Source organism: Mirounga leonina, unplaced genomic scaffold (genome assembly GCF_011800145.1).
Source record: "Mirounga leonina isolate KUSES-001 unplaced genomic scaffold, KU_Mleo_1.0 Mir_115, whole genome shotgun sequence".
NCBI lineage: Eukaryota > Metazoa > Chordata > Mammalia > Carnivora > Phocidae > Mirounga > Mirounga leonina.
Window position 1 is genome coordinate 45,170,374 of NW_023270268.1, and position 16,104 is coordinate 45,186,477.

The 16,104-nt window shown below is 46.3% G+C and overlaps 1 protein-coding gene across 1 annotated transcript in view; it reads right to left on the reverse strand.

Moving 5' to 3' along the window:
• Positions 1–16,104, reverse strand: part of MINDY4B (MINDY family member 4B) — a 36,102-nt gene that overhangs the window by 14,573 nt on the left and 5,425 nt on the right. The window contains exons 4-9 of the mRNA XM_034988563.1: positions 11,118–11,237; positions 10,289–10,380; positions 7,390–7,555; positions 6,761–6,826; positions 1,752–1,822; positions 93–165 (exon numbers count right to left, since the gene is read on the reverse strand). Coding sequence (XP_034844454.1) covers positions 93–165; positions 1,752–1,822; positions 6,761–6,826; positions 7,390–7,555; positions 10,289–10,380; positions 11,118–11,237 — 588 coding nt within the window. The remainder of the gene's footprint in view (positions 1–92; positions 166–1,751; positions 1,823–6,760; positions 6,827–7,389; positions 7,556–10,288; positions 10,381–11,117; positions 11,238–16,104) is intronic.

A 16,104-nucleotide genomic window follows, 5' to 3' on the forward strand; every position in this document is an offset into this window, starting at 1 on the left:
TACTTCAAGAGAGAATATGCTTAATTGAAAAACAAACAAACAAAAAGCCTAATTCAGATTCTGCAATAGAAAGGCAAAGTCTCCCAACCTACCTGCCTGCACAGGAAGCCCCCAGCACTTGGTTGTAACAGATGAGCTGTGGAGGCATCTAGGTCCTTCTGAAGCCTGCAGAATACGAGATGCCATCAGCCTTCAGTCAGAGACAATGACTGCACCAGGAACCTGCAGCCTATCCTTCCTCTGCCTCCCAACACAGAACAGCAGTCGAGTGGGTTCGCCCAGTCACTGTCCCTCCTGTGTGCCTTGCACCTTTTTGTCTCTCACTGGAAAAGTCTCTGGGATGGAGGCTGCAGAGGTGATGGGAAAAGCTAGGGATGCATTTGGGGGAAGCTGCTGATAAGGGAGAAGGCTGACAGACTCACATGTATGCTCTGTGTGGGTGCCGGGCACAGTGGAGAAACTATTTGTTCCAAGTGACAAGGGATGCTTGGCTTAGGGGAGTGACACATGACCACTCCAGAGAGTGCTGGCCCAAGACTGAGTTGAATAGACTGTTCAAGTGGAAAATACCAGTTTGGGGGTGAAGCCCATTTCCTGACTGCAGAAGGGCAACCTCTACTGTTTCAACAGGGAGCAGGGCTCATGGTCCTACCCTGGACCATGTGAAGTCAAAGTGGAATGGGGCTCCAGCTCTCACCCAGGGAGAGGGGCTGAGTACTGGTATGTGAGCTGTAATGTGCTCTTGAAGGAACCTATTCACAGGACTGGAGGTCATGCCCTTCTGTGAATAGGGACCAAAGACTTGGGTCAAGCACAGTGAGTGCCTTGGTGGCATCAGATATAATTCAGGGCAGCGTTGCCCAAAGTGTGGCATGATTTAAAAAAAAAATTATAGTGATGTGCTTAATACATTTCTCTTTAGTACAACAAATACATGATTAAAAGGATATGGATGTTTAGGAAGAAGTTAATATGTAAATATGTGTTGATTTAAAGAAAACTGTTAAGCAAATAATAACACAGACCACAAAAATGTGGTGACGTTCTGCAAAAGACAAGTGGTAGGAACACTGCTTCCGGGCTTGTAACTCTTCCTTCCTAGAGGCTCTCTCTCTCTCTGACTCTTAAGAGGTTACCTTCCTTTCAGAGCCCAGAAGTTCTTCTAAGAAGCCTTCCTCTACTAGTCTGTCTGCTGGGACCCTTCCTCCTCTGGAATCCCCTAAGACTCCTTGTCTTTATGCCTCATTTGGTACATGAATTACCACCTGCACCATGCCTGGTATCTCTGTGTATAACTCCTGTCTTTCCCAGACTGGACCCTGCAGGTCAGGCCATCTCTTCTTTTATTTGTATTTCCCACGGTGCCAAGAACAGGGCTTTGCATATCATAGAAACAAAATAAATACCTGTGGATATATCTTATTGTGCACATAAATAATAAAATGTTTTTTATTATGAAAATTACATGAAGAAGCTTTGGTGTTATCTGTCAATATTTATAACCACCAGGAGAAGGAAGCCACCACTGTCCTAGAAAAGCAGATTCAAACCTTCCTGATGACATCCACTCACCCATTAATATGGCCAAACCGACTACAGAAAAGGATGAATCAACAGAAGAGCATCCACTAGAAAAAAAACTGTACTCCTGTTCCCAGTAGGCCATGAAAATATTTTCCAACCCAAGAATACATCGCTTATGTGATCACAGAGCTATAGGAAATGCCCGTGCAAATATTTGTTGAATTTACCTTTCAAATGTTCTGGAGAAGATGAGGCTGTAAAGAAACAAGATGACACCGTGGCTTCCTTCCCCTTTGAACTGTTTGGGGGGACAAAAATAAAAAAGCATGTTTGGCTAAAAGCAATGCAGCTATGTATATCTCTAGGCATTAATTCAAGGATTTATAGCCCAAGAACCTAGAAAAGCTGCTGATAGGACAGTTTCCCAGAGTCATCTTCACTCTCAAATGCATCCTTCCTTGTTTCAGGTCGGCCCGTGGCGCTGTCCTTCTCTTGCCTTTTGACCCCTTTTTCTTTCCTCCATTTCTATCACATGGCTGTCTTTGAATCATGGCCAAGATGTAGTGTAATTTTCACCTCCATTTTTCCGGCGTCCATCCTAGCCCAGGCCCTCTGTGTGCTCTTGGCTGGCCTCCTTCCCAGCCTCTCCTCGGTTGGGGCATCCCTCCCTCCTTATTGCCCCAGGGGAGCAGAGATGCTCTGTGGAAATAGCTTTGGAGTTATACAGATCTAGGTTCAAAACCAGTTGTACTCTTACTCGCAGTTACTGACTTGCTTGAGTTTCAATCTCCTCATCTGCAATTGCAGATAAACTGCAGGTCTGTTGCAAAAGTTAAATGACATCATGCACAGTACCTGCCTTAGTGCTTGGAACGTGCTAGAATCACAGCAAAATTAGTATCCGTCCCTTTTTAAGGCACTTCTCCCCTGTCTCTTCTCTTGCCCAGGTTATTTTTTCTGCTCACGAGTTTCCAAAGGTGCCCTGTGATCTCCAGGATCAAATCCAAATTGCCCAAGCAACATTCAGGTAGTAGGCCTTAGCTTTATGTCAATTCTCTGCCTGCTGAAAAGTGCTCCTTGGCTGGCTTTCAAAGTTCCCAGGGTTAAAGCCTCTCCTTTAAAGGCACTGTATCAGGAAGGCTTCTGCTAAAATGCAGGTGCTTTCCCTTTTATGGATTAATTTGTCCCCTTGCCGCGCTGTGACCTGGCAGAGGCAGGACCCTCAGGCAGAACAAATTCCAGTGTGTGGGAGCCAGACAGGAACCCAAATGGGTGTCCTGCGGTGTGTGAGAGAAACGGGCGGCGGAGGTCAGGGATGGGGGTGTAGGTGGACCCTGAGGCAAACTGGGGATGCTGGCGTATTAGTTTCCTATTGCTTCCTATTACTGCCGTGACAAATGACCACAGACTTGGTGGCGTAAAAACAACACAAATCCATTGTCTTATGGTTTGGGAGGTTTGAAGTCCAATGTGGGTGTCACTTCTTGAGTTTGATTCAAACTGCTGGCAAGCCTGTGTTTCTTCTGCAGGCTTTATGGGCCATGCTGTTCACTGCCTTTTTCAGCTTCTATTTTTTTGAGAGAGAGAGAGAGAGAGAGAGAACATGAGTAAAGAGGAGGGACAGAGGGAGAGAGAGAGGGAGAAGCAGACTTGCCACTGAGCAGGGAGCCCGATGTGGGGCTCGATCCCAGGACCCTGGGATCACGACCTGAGCTGAAGGCAGCCACTTAACCAAATGAGCCACCTAGGTGCCCCCTTTTCCAACTTCTAGAAGCTGTCCTTATCCTTGGCTCATGATCCCAAATTGTGGTCATACATGGTGACCCCTCTTCTCCCTCTGCTTCCCTCATCACACCTCTTTCTTTCTCCTGACATCCACTTTCCCTTAAATAAGCCTCCTCTTATTAATTGGGCCCACCAAGAAAATTCAGGATAATCTCCCTATTTCAAGATCTTTCACTTAATCACATCTGCAAAGTCCTTTTACCAGGTAGGTGGCATCATCCAGCCTCTCACAACTTTTCCAAGGGGAGTCGAGGCCCCCTTGTCAGCTAATTTGAGGACATGCCAGAAGATAGGGCTAGTGCAGCCAGATTTTCTGATTCAGGGGAAAGCTAAAAAAATTCATTTTTTTTAAAGATTTTATTTATTTATTTGACAGAGAGATACACACAGAGAGAGGGAACACAAGCAGGAGGAGTGGAAGAGGGAGAAGCAGGCTTCCTGCTGAGTAGGGAGCCCGATGTGGGGGCTTGACCCCAGGACCCTGGGACCATGACCCGAGCAGAAGGCAGATGCTTAACCATCTGAGTCACCCAGGCGCCCCAAAAATCCAGGTTTTTATGTGGAATCTCCTGATTGTTTTTGACAGATGCTGAGTCCAATTCTTAAAAATACAGCATGGTGTGGGCTCCTGCTGCAGATCATATATGATGGGTGTATTTATTTCCTAGGACAAATTGCCAGAAATCTGAATGGCTTAAAACAATAGGAGTTTATTCTGGCACAGTTACGGAGCCTAGACGTCTGAAATCAAGGTGTCAGAGCATGGCCACACTCTCGCTGAAGGCCACAGGGAAGGATCCTTCCTCGCATCTTGTAGCTTCTGGTGGCTTCTGGCAAGCCCTGGAGTGCAGTGGCTTGTGGGCTGCATCACTCCAATCTCTGCCTGCATTCTCACGTGGCGTTCTCCCTGCGTGTCTGTGTCTGTGCCCAAATTGCCCTCTTCTTCTTCTAAAGATACCAGTCACTGGAGTAGAGCCGACCCTAATCCAGCATGCCTTCTTCTTAACTCGATTACATTTGCAAAGACCTCCTTTCCAAATAAGATCACCTCCACAGGCACTGGGGGTTATGACTTGCACATATCTTCTTGGGGGATGAAATTCAGCCCATTACAATAGGTCTTGCTATCCACATGTAGCCATCAGACCTCGATCTTGAGATTTCTGTCTCAAGATGGGACTCAGGAATGGGACATAGGACTGGTGCATCTTTTTTTTTTTTTTTAAGATTTTATTTATTTATTTGAGAGAGAGAGAATGAGAGAGAGAGAGCACATGAGAGGGGATAGGGTCAGAGGACGAAGCAGACTCCCCGCCGAGCAGGGAGCCCGATGCGGGACTCGATCCCGGGACTCCGGGATCATGACCTGAGCCGAAGGCAGTCGCTTAACCAACTGAGCCACCCAGGCACCCCAGGACTGGTGCATCTTGAATGGGCTTTGGTAAAGGTCTGGGATGGGGGTTCATCGCAATGGGCAGTCCCTGGTCAGGGGTGCCCTTGAGAGGAGCGTCAGACGTGGTGCGGGCGCTGCCCCAGAGTGGCTGTGGTGACAGTCAGCACGGGTCTGTCTGACCCCGGCAGCCCCCCTGTCCCCGTGCCATGCTTGCCCACGCCCCATGGTCTGCCTCTGCTTTGGGCCTGTATTGCTGATCCCAGCTTGACTCTCAGGCTTTAGTGTGTATAGTTGCAGCTCTGATCCTCTGATTCTCAACTCTGGCTACACTGAGGAAGCCCTTGCAGATGGGGGGGATCCTTCCTAGTGAATCAGACTGCCCCAGGGCTGAGTTGAGCAGATGGAAGACAAAGAGGAAAGGGTTTGCCTCTCTTTGCTGGAAGGCGCGTTTCTTACGGGGTCCTCTCTATCTGTGTCACCCTGTTAAGCCTCTCCTGCCCACCACAAAGAGTCCCCTAAGCAGGCTTCTAACTTAGTACTTCATGCCAGGTATTTAAAATCTATCATACAGGTTTTCTTAGTTAATTTATATTGAGGCTGTCTCAAATAACCATAAATTTAGTAGCTTAAATAATACAAATTTTGAAACTCCTATAACACTGTATGTTAACCACGCTGGAATTAAAATTAAGCACTTAACAAAACAAAATATAATACAAATTTATTAGCTTACAGTTCTAGAGGTCAGAAGTCCAAAATGGGTCTAACTGAGCCAAAATTGACCTGCTAGAGGCTCTGGGGGAGAATCTGTTTCCCTGCCTTTTCCAGCTTCTGGTGTCCCTGCCCACCACCCCCCACCGCCACTTCCATCTTCAAAGCCAACGGTAGCAGGTGACACTTTTCTCCCACCACACCCTCTGACTTCCTCTTCTGTCTTCTTCTTCCACATTTCAGGACTCTTGTGGTTACATTGGGCCCACCTGGGTAGTCCAGAGTACTCACCCTTTTTTAAAGCATTGTGTCATGTACAGAATTGTTGAATCACTATGTTGTGCACTTGAAGCTAATATAACATGGTATGTCACCTAAACTTAAATAACACAAATTTTTTTTAAAAAATGAGAAAATAAAGTCAGCTGATTAGCAGCCTTAATTCCCCTTTTCTATGAAGAATAAAATTCACAGGTTCCGGGGGGTAGGGTACGGATATCTCTGTGTGGGGTTGAGGGGGGTACTTTCTTCTGCCTGCCACAGAGACCTGTGAGATGGTGGGGGAGGTAGGCCTGGGGTAACCAGTTTAATCAAGATCGTATGGCCAACGTGTGGCTGAGAACTCCTGCCTGAGTTTTCTGCCTCTATAACCTTCGGAAGGAATGGAACAATGAGTTTCCTGGAACATATTTCCCCCTTCTGTATAATCTATAGTTGTATGGCTTCATGGTAACCCTGCTAATTGTCCTCTTTTACCCCTTAGGGTTCCGATTCTTTAGAAAATCAGCATTCCTTTCCCTGCAAAGGAATCGTAAAAGAGCACCTTAGATTTTCCACCACACTGTCCCGTCCTGGGAGGTGGGGAAGAACCATTGTCAGAAGGACACTGTGTGGAAGGTGCTGGTAGAGCAGGTGAAACGGGGCCACCTTTTTCAGACCAGAAGTCATTTCCTCAGAGTCAGTGTGAACGGTCATTTTGGCAATTTAGACTAGGGCCTTCGTGGTGGAGCGTTTTTGTGTTTTATCCATTAGATGAGGCAAGACTGCTTTGACATATTCTCTCCCCACAAAAGAAATCTTGGCATATGCCCTCTATAGTATTATTCTCTGGGTTTGATTAGCCAGGGACAAAGAGGTAATTGTGAGTGGCCTGTGTGTGAGCTGGCTCTTTTTAGGTTGTGGGGAGGGAGAGGCGGGCTTCTCTTTCTCTCATCCGGCCCTTTCTTAGCTTTCAAAATGACCTGGTTTTCTTAATAAGCATCATTAGAAATACACTTTGTAAAAGAAAGAAGATTCCTGTAAGATCAGTTCAACATAAAGGAATTATCTCCACACTTAAACACTTACACATTGTAAATGATCATAGATGAATCTCTCAGTGGCTTCTTTCTCTAAAAGTTCAAACAGCTGGAGCTATAAATCAGGAATAGAAGATAAAAATGGAAAGGAAGATGAAAGCTACATCTATAAGATGTCAACTCACTGTTATTTCCTCAAGGGAGCTTTTTGTTTCATTGCAAGATCACACTGCTAAAACCTGACATACTGTCTTACACAAGGCCATGTAAATCATACGTAGTGAGAGTGGATGGCCTGGCCTCACTTTTCCATTCCTTAGTTTTAAGCCAATATGATATTTTGAGCCATAAGAACATAAACATATTTTTTTCCTAACAGGTAGAACTCAGCAATGTTTAAGACAGTGGATATGGAAATGCAGTCTGTAATGATTTCAGGTATGGGATATTCTTGATCATGGTGAATTCTGGAAGGAAAAATTCATGGCAGGATTCTCCCCTTAGGCTGCCTGGATCACTTACAACCCTTTGTCCCTACCTCTTTGGAAGACGCCTTTGGCCACATCGGACACCTCTAGGAGCGTCGATGGGACCTCACCTTCATTTCCGTGTTGAGTCTCGTGCCCTCTTAGGCTTCATTGGCCCTTTATCTGGCAGGACGGGTAGGGGTGCACTCACCCGCTCAGTGAAATCATCTCCCGAGTAGTCAGGAGTTGAGGTGATGTAAGTTTCCTCAGCGATGAGACAGACAGTGGCCTTCTCGGTTGCGCCTGCCGCCCACAGGATGCCAGCCAGTGCCGCAGCCAGGCCCTGCTCCTGCTCCCGTTTGCTTATTGCACATAAACTACAACACAGGACGTTGGGTAGGAAGACAGTGGTGTGAACAGTCACCGAGCTGAACGCGAGGCGCCTCCACCTTGAAGTCCCCTTCTGCACACCAGGCGGGTCTGTTTGGTTCCTTCCTCAGCCTAGCCCGTGAGAATGTCATGGGAACTGGTATCCTCACAGATTATTTCTCACCAGTGCCCCCCTGTAAGTCATCGCCCCTCTTGAGTCCCCACCAATGTCCCCTCTCCTGAACTCCAGCAGAGACTAATCCAAATTTTTAACCCAATAACAGGCCCTTTGCAAGTGTGACCCCAAACAATCCTTGCAGTGCTATCTCCCAGTGATATTTTGCAAACCCGATGGCCCACATGGACCAGTGCCCCGAACATACTTGCCACATTTCACCTCCATGCCTTGGCTTGTGCCCTGGTGCACCTTTAACGAGCTAGTCTTGTATGTCCTGCCAGATCGTGTCCATCCTACGCCTGGCTGGAGGCCCACCACATGTCGCCCTCACTGACTTGTAGCTTACGTTCACCTGGCACTCACTGCCCCTAGCATTGTTCTAAGTGCTTCATACATGTCACCTCATTTCATCCTCACTTCAACCTTGTGAAGTAGATGCTACTGTTCCTCACATTTTAGGGAGGAAGAAAGAAAGAGAGGTTGAGTAATTGGCCCCCGGTCATTCACCTTGAAAGTGGTAGAGCAGTGACCTGAAATCAGGCAGCCGGGCCCCCTGACTCCCTGCTCTTCACCATTATAGTCTAGGGAGTAATCCCAGGCTGTCAGGATTTCCCAGGAGATGGGAGCCAGTCTTTATGTGGTAGACCTTTACTAGGCTGGTTTTCTAAATATTTAACACTGACAGCTGTTGGAGAAACACATGATAGGGGTTCATGAATGAACTCAGCCATGATTTCTATCATCCTTCTAGCCCTGTGGCGATACAGGAATGAGTAACAAGGAGTTCCATACTCCAAAACCCTAGTCTGAGGAGGTGGATGAGAATAAAACAAAGTGCTATGACAGTACCGAAGAGGGAGACAGGACTTGTGACTGAGAAGATTCAGGAAGTCTTCGTGGAGCAGGTCTATGAGAGCGGTTCCTTGTTACCACATATTTAATATCTGCCGCACGCCAGGCTCTGTGCTAAATGCTTTGTGTGTAGCAAACGTGCGTGTGTTTCATCTAGATTCCCTGAGGTCCCTTTTACTTAGTTGGTGGGCGCCTCCCCCGGCTGCCTTGGGGGGCTGCTACCAGTGGCTCCTACTTTTCACCTTCCTCTCAAGAGTTGGAGTGACTTTGCCTGGGAGTGATAAGGAGTGATGCCTGCCTTTCCACGGATGGCTCAAAGCCGGTGGCTGCCTGGGGGGGGGGGGGGGGGGAAGCACAAAGGCCCCACTTCCTTCTTTGGAGATGGGGCAGCTGAGGTTGCCGAGCTCCCATGGGATCAGACTGAGGCTGGATATCGCTGGAGACCACATCTTCTGCTTCTCTTTCCCTATCCTGCTTCCCTCGCTCCTACAGGTTCCTCCTGAGGGCCAAAGGGGAGCAAGTCTTGCCACCCAACGTGTATCTCTTTGGCATACTGATTATTTTAAGCTGGTTATTTAAAAACAACCAAACTACAGACTCAAGAGAAGATCTGAAAACTCAGAAGTTAGCCTTTTGTAAAAGACATTTTAAGGGAAAACTCCATTTGTAAGGGTATCTCCCTCCCCGGAGGAGGGGAATGGCTCTCAATCTCTAGAAACTCCTATCAGTAGAGAATGCACTGATGTAAATCTGCATAACCACCTTACCCTTGTTTACTGTGCTTTTCCTGGTAACCTCCCATAACAGACTCCCACCCCCAACATCTTCTTTGGTCTTTAGCTAAAGATGGTATTTAAGGTGATGCCTTTGGCTATTCTGGGGAGTTACTCAATTTCTCTTGGTCTCTCCCAGGTATAAAGGATATATACATGTTATTAAACTTTGTTTTTCTCCTGTTAATCTGTCTTATGTTAGGTTAATTATTAGACCAGCCAAAGAAGCTAGAAGGGTAAAAGAATTTTTTTTTCCTCTCCAACAGGGCATTTGCTTCATAAATCACTTGTATAAAGAATTCCCACCTCTGGCTCTGCTTCTCAGGAAACTGGCAATTCATGATCTTAGAATAAATTATACATTTAGTTCCTGTTTTGAGGGATAACTTATCCTGCTGAGGGCAGATATATACCTTTTACTTGTTTATATTTCTTCTCATACCAAGCATAGAGCTTTGCCCATGATGGAGTTTGTTGACTTCTAAGTAAAGTCATTTGAACTGATTTTCTTAAATAGGCAACTACCAAACACTGTATTTTGTCAGCCTGGTTAAATAGGAGAATTAATTCTTCATTTATCAGGGTTTTTTGTTTTTTTTTTTAAACAGCCCTTTTGTTCCTCCTTAATTGTTAGTCTGGCTTTTCCCATCAAATACTGTCAAGTAAACCCACCTGAGACCAGGTGTGTCACTTCACCTGACAGGACGGTCTGCAGTGGAACATGAAAACTCAACATTATTCCAGCAACCATTGAGAGTGGCTCCAGGAGAGTCCTCCCCAGCCGCAAAGTCCAGTCCCTCCGGGAGAACCAGAGCCATTTTGTCTCGTGAGGCAAGTCCCCTTCCCGAGGCCACCAGGGGATTTTCCCCAGTGACTATTTGGCATGTAAAGGTTCTCATGAAATGGGTAATTCTCTCAAGTAGTTCTAGGCCCCTTACCTGTGAAAGTTACAGTCTTTTCCCTTCCTTGTAAACAGCAAGTATTTGATGATGGATCCTTGTACAGCCATCTGAATGCTTCGGGCACCTCCCTGAAACGGGGAAGATGAATAGTGAGGCATATGAAGGCTGGGAGCAGAGCTTTACAACTGTACTGGAACCCCAGGGGGCCAACAGGACAAAGGAGAACTCTTGGAAATGGATGCCATCTATTCTCCGAAGCCCTTTCCCTCCTGGTATATAACATCCCTAAGCTGAGTGAAGGGGCACCATACTATGTACGTGAGCTGTGGTCAGATGCCATGGCTGGGCTAGAATCTGCAACAACCACCTTCTTTGTGGAGCCCTGTAGACTGGCACCTGGGGACATGCATCCTCCTCCACCCCACCTCCGCCATGCTCCTGCTTCCTATCCAACTTTTAGATTTGGAAGATGTCAGGAAATTGTTGGCTAGTCCTTGAAATTCTTTGTTACTGGTAATTGATGACATGAATTACTGAGATTTTATATAAGCCAGGAAGAACCTCCTGGATCTCCTCCTGCCTTCACATCCTCAGGGATACTTAGAACTTGGAGAGGAGAGCCAGGAAAACTAGAATTGGGGAGGGCAGTGTGCATGGGGGCGGGGTTTGAGGCTTTGCTACAATCCTGACAGTGAGTTATAATTTTAAACAGCCTCTTATCATTTAAGGTTAAATTTTAAATTATATGAAATATGCTTCCACAAATGATTATAATGAAAACATATATTCTTATGGATGAGAATGGAAGGAAATATGGATAGGGAATATGGGATTAGAATATTTAAAAATTTTTGCCTACTATTACCTTTTCTACTTCCAAAGCAAAAGCCAGGTCAGAAAAAGGATCATGGAACCTGAAATAGGCCTTTTTCCAGTCAGAGCTGAAGACATGGACGGCATTTCCAAAGAGGCTCTGCCGTAACTTCTAAGAGGGGAAATAAACGATTCAAACAAAAATAATTCTTCTTAGACACATTGCTCATCAAACGGCCTTAAGTAAGGTGGTAAACTTGTGGAGGTAGGCCTGTCCCCTTCCTACATTCTGGTTTACATTTTACCTTATTCCTCTATCATAACTGTAGAGTCTTGTGCAAAAGAGTTAAACCAGGTTCACTTAGACTATTTTTTAAAAGATTTTATTTATTTATTTGAGAGCGAGAGAGAGAAAACGGTGGGGGGAGGAGCAGAGGGAGAGGGAAAAGCAGATTCCATGCTGGGCAGGGAGCCCGACATGGGGCTAGAACCCAGGACCCTGAGATCATGACCTGAGCCGAAGTTGGATGCTTAACCAACTGAGCCACCCAGGGGCCCCTAGACTATTTTATCCTGAAGTCCCAGTGTGTCAACTTTGTACCCCGTTGTCCCCATCTGATGTTTGTCCCTTGTGTCTGTCTCACCTTCCATTGCCAGACATCTCTCCTTTATGCCTTGCAGTCCACCATGAGCTGCCGCTCTGCCTTCCTGCCTCTTGTCCCCATCTATGTCCATGACTCTGCAGCCCCTGCCTCTCCCATCTTTGAGTCTTTCTCTCTTGCTCCAGCAACAAGAATCAGACAAGACTCTATGTTTCTAGCTTGAGTACAACATTGATTTAAATGATACTAAACAAGCATTCTCTGTTCTCTTGCCCCAGAATCTTTAAGGTTTTCCTGGAAACTCTATAGCATGTTGAGATTGGAGAGGGTCTTCTAGAGCTTCCCAGAAAAAAATAAGCCTTTATAAACAAAACACATTTAAAAAAAGGGAATGCATTCATAATCAAGGACATATTCATTGTTTAGCATGTGCTTGGTCCTAGGTGGGATAAGAAATGTAAAAAGTCTAATACCCCACAACTATGTACAAGATAGAATGTGTGAAGTTCTGTAAGTATGAAGTAGCTTGAGAGAACAGAGGAAGGAGAACTTCTGACTGGAATACTCGAGAAGGCTTCGTGGAAGATGTGGCATTTGAACTGGGCTGGCAAATGGCATCTAGCATTTATTGAGCATTTTCTATGCACCAGGCACTGGCCTAAGTGCTTTATGTTCATTACGTTAACTTAATTCTTTGACGGAGAAGTATTTGATTAAGTCACCCAGCTGGTAGAAACAGCTGGGCTTTGCGTCCATTCCAACATCACTGCTCTGCCTCCCCGGCTTTAAGTAGGTGTCATCCTATGATTGCTGTCCTTTTTGCATGCCAATCATTATTGAATTAATATCTCTCATTAGCTTGAGCTACTCTCTTATAACTCAGGAAATATCTATTTAATAAGGACTCTTCATATCACATCTTTAAGTGGGAATCAAAATCATTTGTCATATAGAAAAAATAATGGAAATAAAACAATGTTATTCACTTACACTAGAAACTGTTGCCTACGAAAGCATTGCCTGAGCTCACGATCTTTTTAATTAAAAAAGGAAGTAGGAAGTGTTAAAGAGGTGTCGACATGTGTACCCCTTACAGAGTCTTTCTCTGGGTCTGTGGAGTGAAGAAGGAGCTAACTTTCCCATGAGGTGACCCAGTCTATTTAATACGTTACTTAATGACATATCCCTAAAAGCCCTCATGCTCCAGCAGAGGCACATATCCCACACCGTGGGACAGACCACACAGTGGCCTGTTGCCTATAATGGAGGGGAGGCTAGATGGAGAAGATCTGCAAACATACACACACACACACACGCATGTGCACACATGCGCAGGGTACTCAGAGCATCCAGGGACAGGGAGTGGTTCAGCAGAACTAGGAGACGGTGTGGTGTGTCCATGTGTATGCATGTATGTGTGTGTGTGTTCCAGAACCACGGGGCAGGAAGTCTATGGAAGTTGAGACTGGAAAGTACCTTAGGGCTGATCCTGGAAGCCTTGAATATCACATTCACGCATTCAAAGCCAGCTGAAGAGTGTGGACAAAAAGAACAGGCAGCCATTAGGTCCAGACCTAATGGTATCTAAGAAGGACAGATGCAGGAGAAGCCTACATGTGTATTGGTTTTCCCCTTGTCGGACCAGGGTCCAGTTCTGGGGCTGGAGTTTATTTCCTGGCCATCTCTGCTCCCCCCGTCAAAAGATTGCCTCTACAAAGAAATAGCGGCAGGTGCATTTCAGCCTGAGCAAGGGCCCAGGAGTGCACTTGAAGAAAAATAATTTATCTGGTGTCTCAGGGCAACAGCAAGTCAAGGAGAGAGGATTACAGGGCATAGAGACTGCTCTTGGAAGACACAGACTCGGTGTGTCCCATGGCCAATGAGCCACCAACCCAGGACATCCTCAGGAGAGGACTGACAATGAATCCAAGTGTTTCCCTGACGCCAGGGCAGCATGAGAAAGACTGAGTCCTCCCCGCTCTAGGCTTGAGAAGCCCACTTCTGCACTGCACTGACCACACGCACTTGGACAGACTACCCATCCTTGCTAAGATTTTATTTGCTTATCCTGAAATGCGGATAACCCTTGCTTGGTCCACATTGGGGCTATTGTTGAAAGGGAAGAAGTATGGACAAGGGCTTTAGGAACCACCGTGGGTGCTGAGTAAATGCAGGGTGTTATTACCTTTGTGAACACACAGCCTGTCTGCTGGAACGCTTTAGGGAAGGAAGTCCCCCCACAGATGGGAAAAGAGCAGAGCTTGGCAGGGGAGGGGAGGGGAAGCCAGGTACAAATGTGAGAGAGTAAGACTGTTGACACTAAGAAGGCTTAGAATTCAAATTCAATCACTAAAACTCTACAAGCCAAACCAAACCCTTGTTTCTGTTGCCGGGTACCACTTCCAACTTAGGGAGCATGCCTGTCCAGATACACCTCAGGCAGGCCTCGAACAGAGGAGCTGCGGGCCGCTCAGACCAGACCTACTGGCCTGCGGCACAGGCAAGGTGACTTATATATATCAAATATAATTTATCACAAGATTAGCCTGGTATATTCAATGATAGGCATAAGTCATTGTGCTGCCTGGTAACTAGACACAAATATGGTAAATGGCCCTAATAAATGACTCTAAGGATCATTATTATTTAACACAATCAAGCACGGTTTATAGTTTTTCTCTTTTCACTTTGTTAGTTTTCGAGGATTTGTAATGAATACCTCTCTTTCCTGATCGCTATGATGATGATAATGATGATGATCATTATCTCACATGTTCTCACACACACATACACACACTCATGCACTCACACTCACACACTCACACACATGCACACGTTCACACACTCATGCAGAAGAACACAGTGGTCCTGGATCATTCTTCCAGACACATGTAATTTCCTTGCCCTGACTGCCTTGTGTCTGGTCCCTGGACTTAGACTTTCCCTGTGACAATCTTGCCTGTACAGATGGGAGCATCTCTGTGCCTGCCCCTACCCCCAACATGAGGTAGAATAACCCTTTTTGAAGCTTTTTCTCTAAATCTTGTCTTGCCTTAGATATTACCAGCTCATCACGGAATTAGAGATTTTTAGAATTAGCGAGTCCTAAGAAACATTGTTCTCCTAGCCTGTCAAATAGAGTGGTAGACTCTTGACTTGATCACCTTCACCATGGATTCCTCAGCATCTGGTGCAGAGACTGGTACATAATGGGTTCACAATAAGCATTTGCTGAATTTAGGAAAAAAATCTATTTGGCCCTTTCCTTTTACAATTAAAAGATTTGGGGTGCAGAGCAGTTACGTGTATGCCCAAGGTCAAGTATTTTGTAAATGGCAGCTCTAGGACCCCAGTGCAAACCTTCCAACTTGTACCATAAGAGTCTCAGCAGGAAAACAGATGGTGCACGGAAGTCGGGATGATGAACTCGAGGAGAGTTTAAGACTGGGACGATCTACAAAGATGTGGGCTGCATGTGGGGAAACCACAGCGGCTAATGCAGGGTCCCACACTTAGCAACACTATCTGCCCTAGACCTGAAGGGGGTGGGGGTGGGGGAGGAGAGTGACCTGAACCAGGAAGGAGAAAGTCCCGGGAGAGAACGGCCAGAAGAGAAGAGGGATTCAGCTGGCTACACAGAACCTGGCTTCTTTCCCTTTCCTCCCTCCAGGCTCCCTCCGGGACTCACATTGGTCAAACTCAACAGGAAGCCAGAAGAGGAGGGAGCCCTGTTGATAGAGTCCCTCCCAGGTCAGTTTTGGCAGAAAGCATGGTGGCGAAGGGTAGAGAGTGCCCGTGAGGGGCACACGGATGATACTTGCTGCCCCATACTGAGATGCCTCTTGGGGGGATTGTCCAGACCAGTGAATTAATCAAGCAAACATCCACTGAGGCCCATCTATTGACCAGACCTTATGCTGGGGCACCAGGCTGTGCTTCCCACTTCTAAAAAGCCACCCCCTTGCCTGTTATCCTCTGTGGAAGCTTCATTCATCTGAGTCTCTGCCAGAATATTTTGATCTCCCAGTGTTACATTTTTAATATGATCCTGCTAGGTGGTATTGCAAACACACCAGGGGTTGGTTTATTGGCTGCTGATAAAAGAGGCTATAGGAATGTGTTCCAGGCTGGGTTCTGGAGAAGGGCCTGGTTGTGGAGGAGGATGGGAAAGTGCCCTGGAGGGAAGCAGGCAGTTTTGGGGGGAGGGACGGAGAGGTGCTGGCAGAAGAGCACAGAGAAGGATGCTCACATTCTCTACAATCTTACCTGGGCCGGCAGCCTTGGCCATCAGTCATTACACCTCATTCACTATAAGATGATTCAGCTGGGGGAAGGAAGAAGGCTGTCGTATTAGAAATGAGTCAAAGTGTGGAAAGAGCCGAGATGCCCTTCAACAGATGAATGGATAAAGAAGATGTGGTCCATACATACATGGAA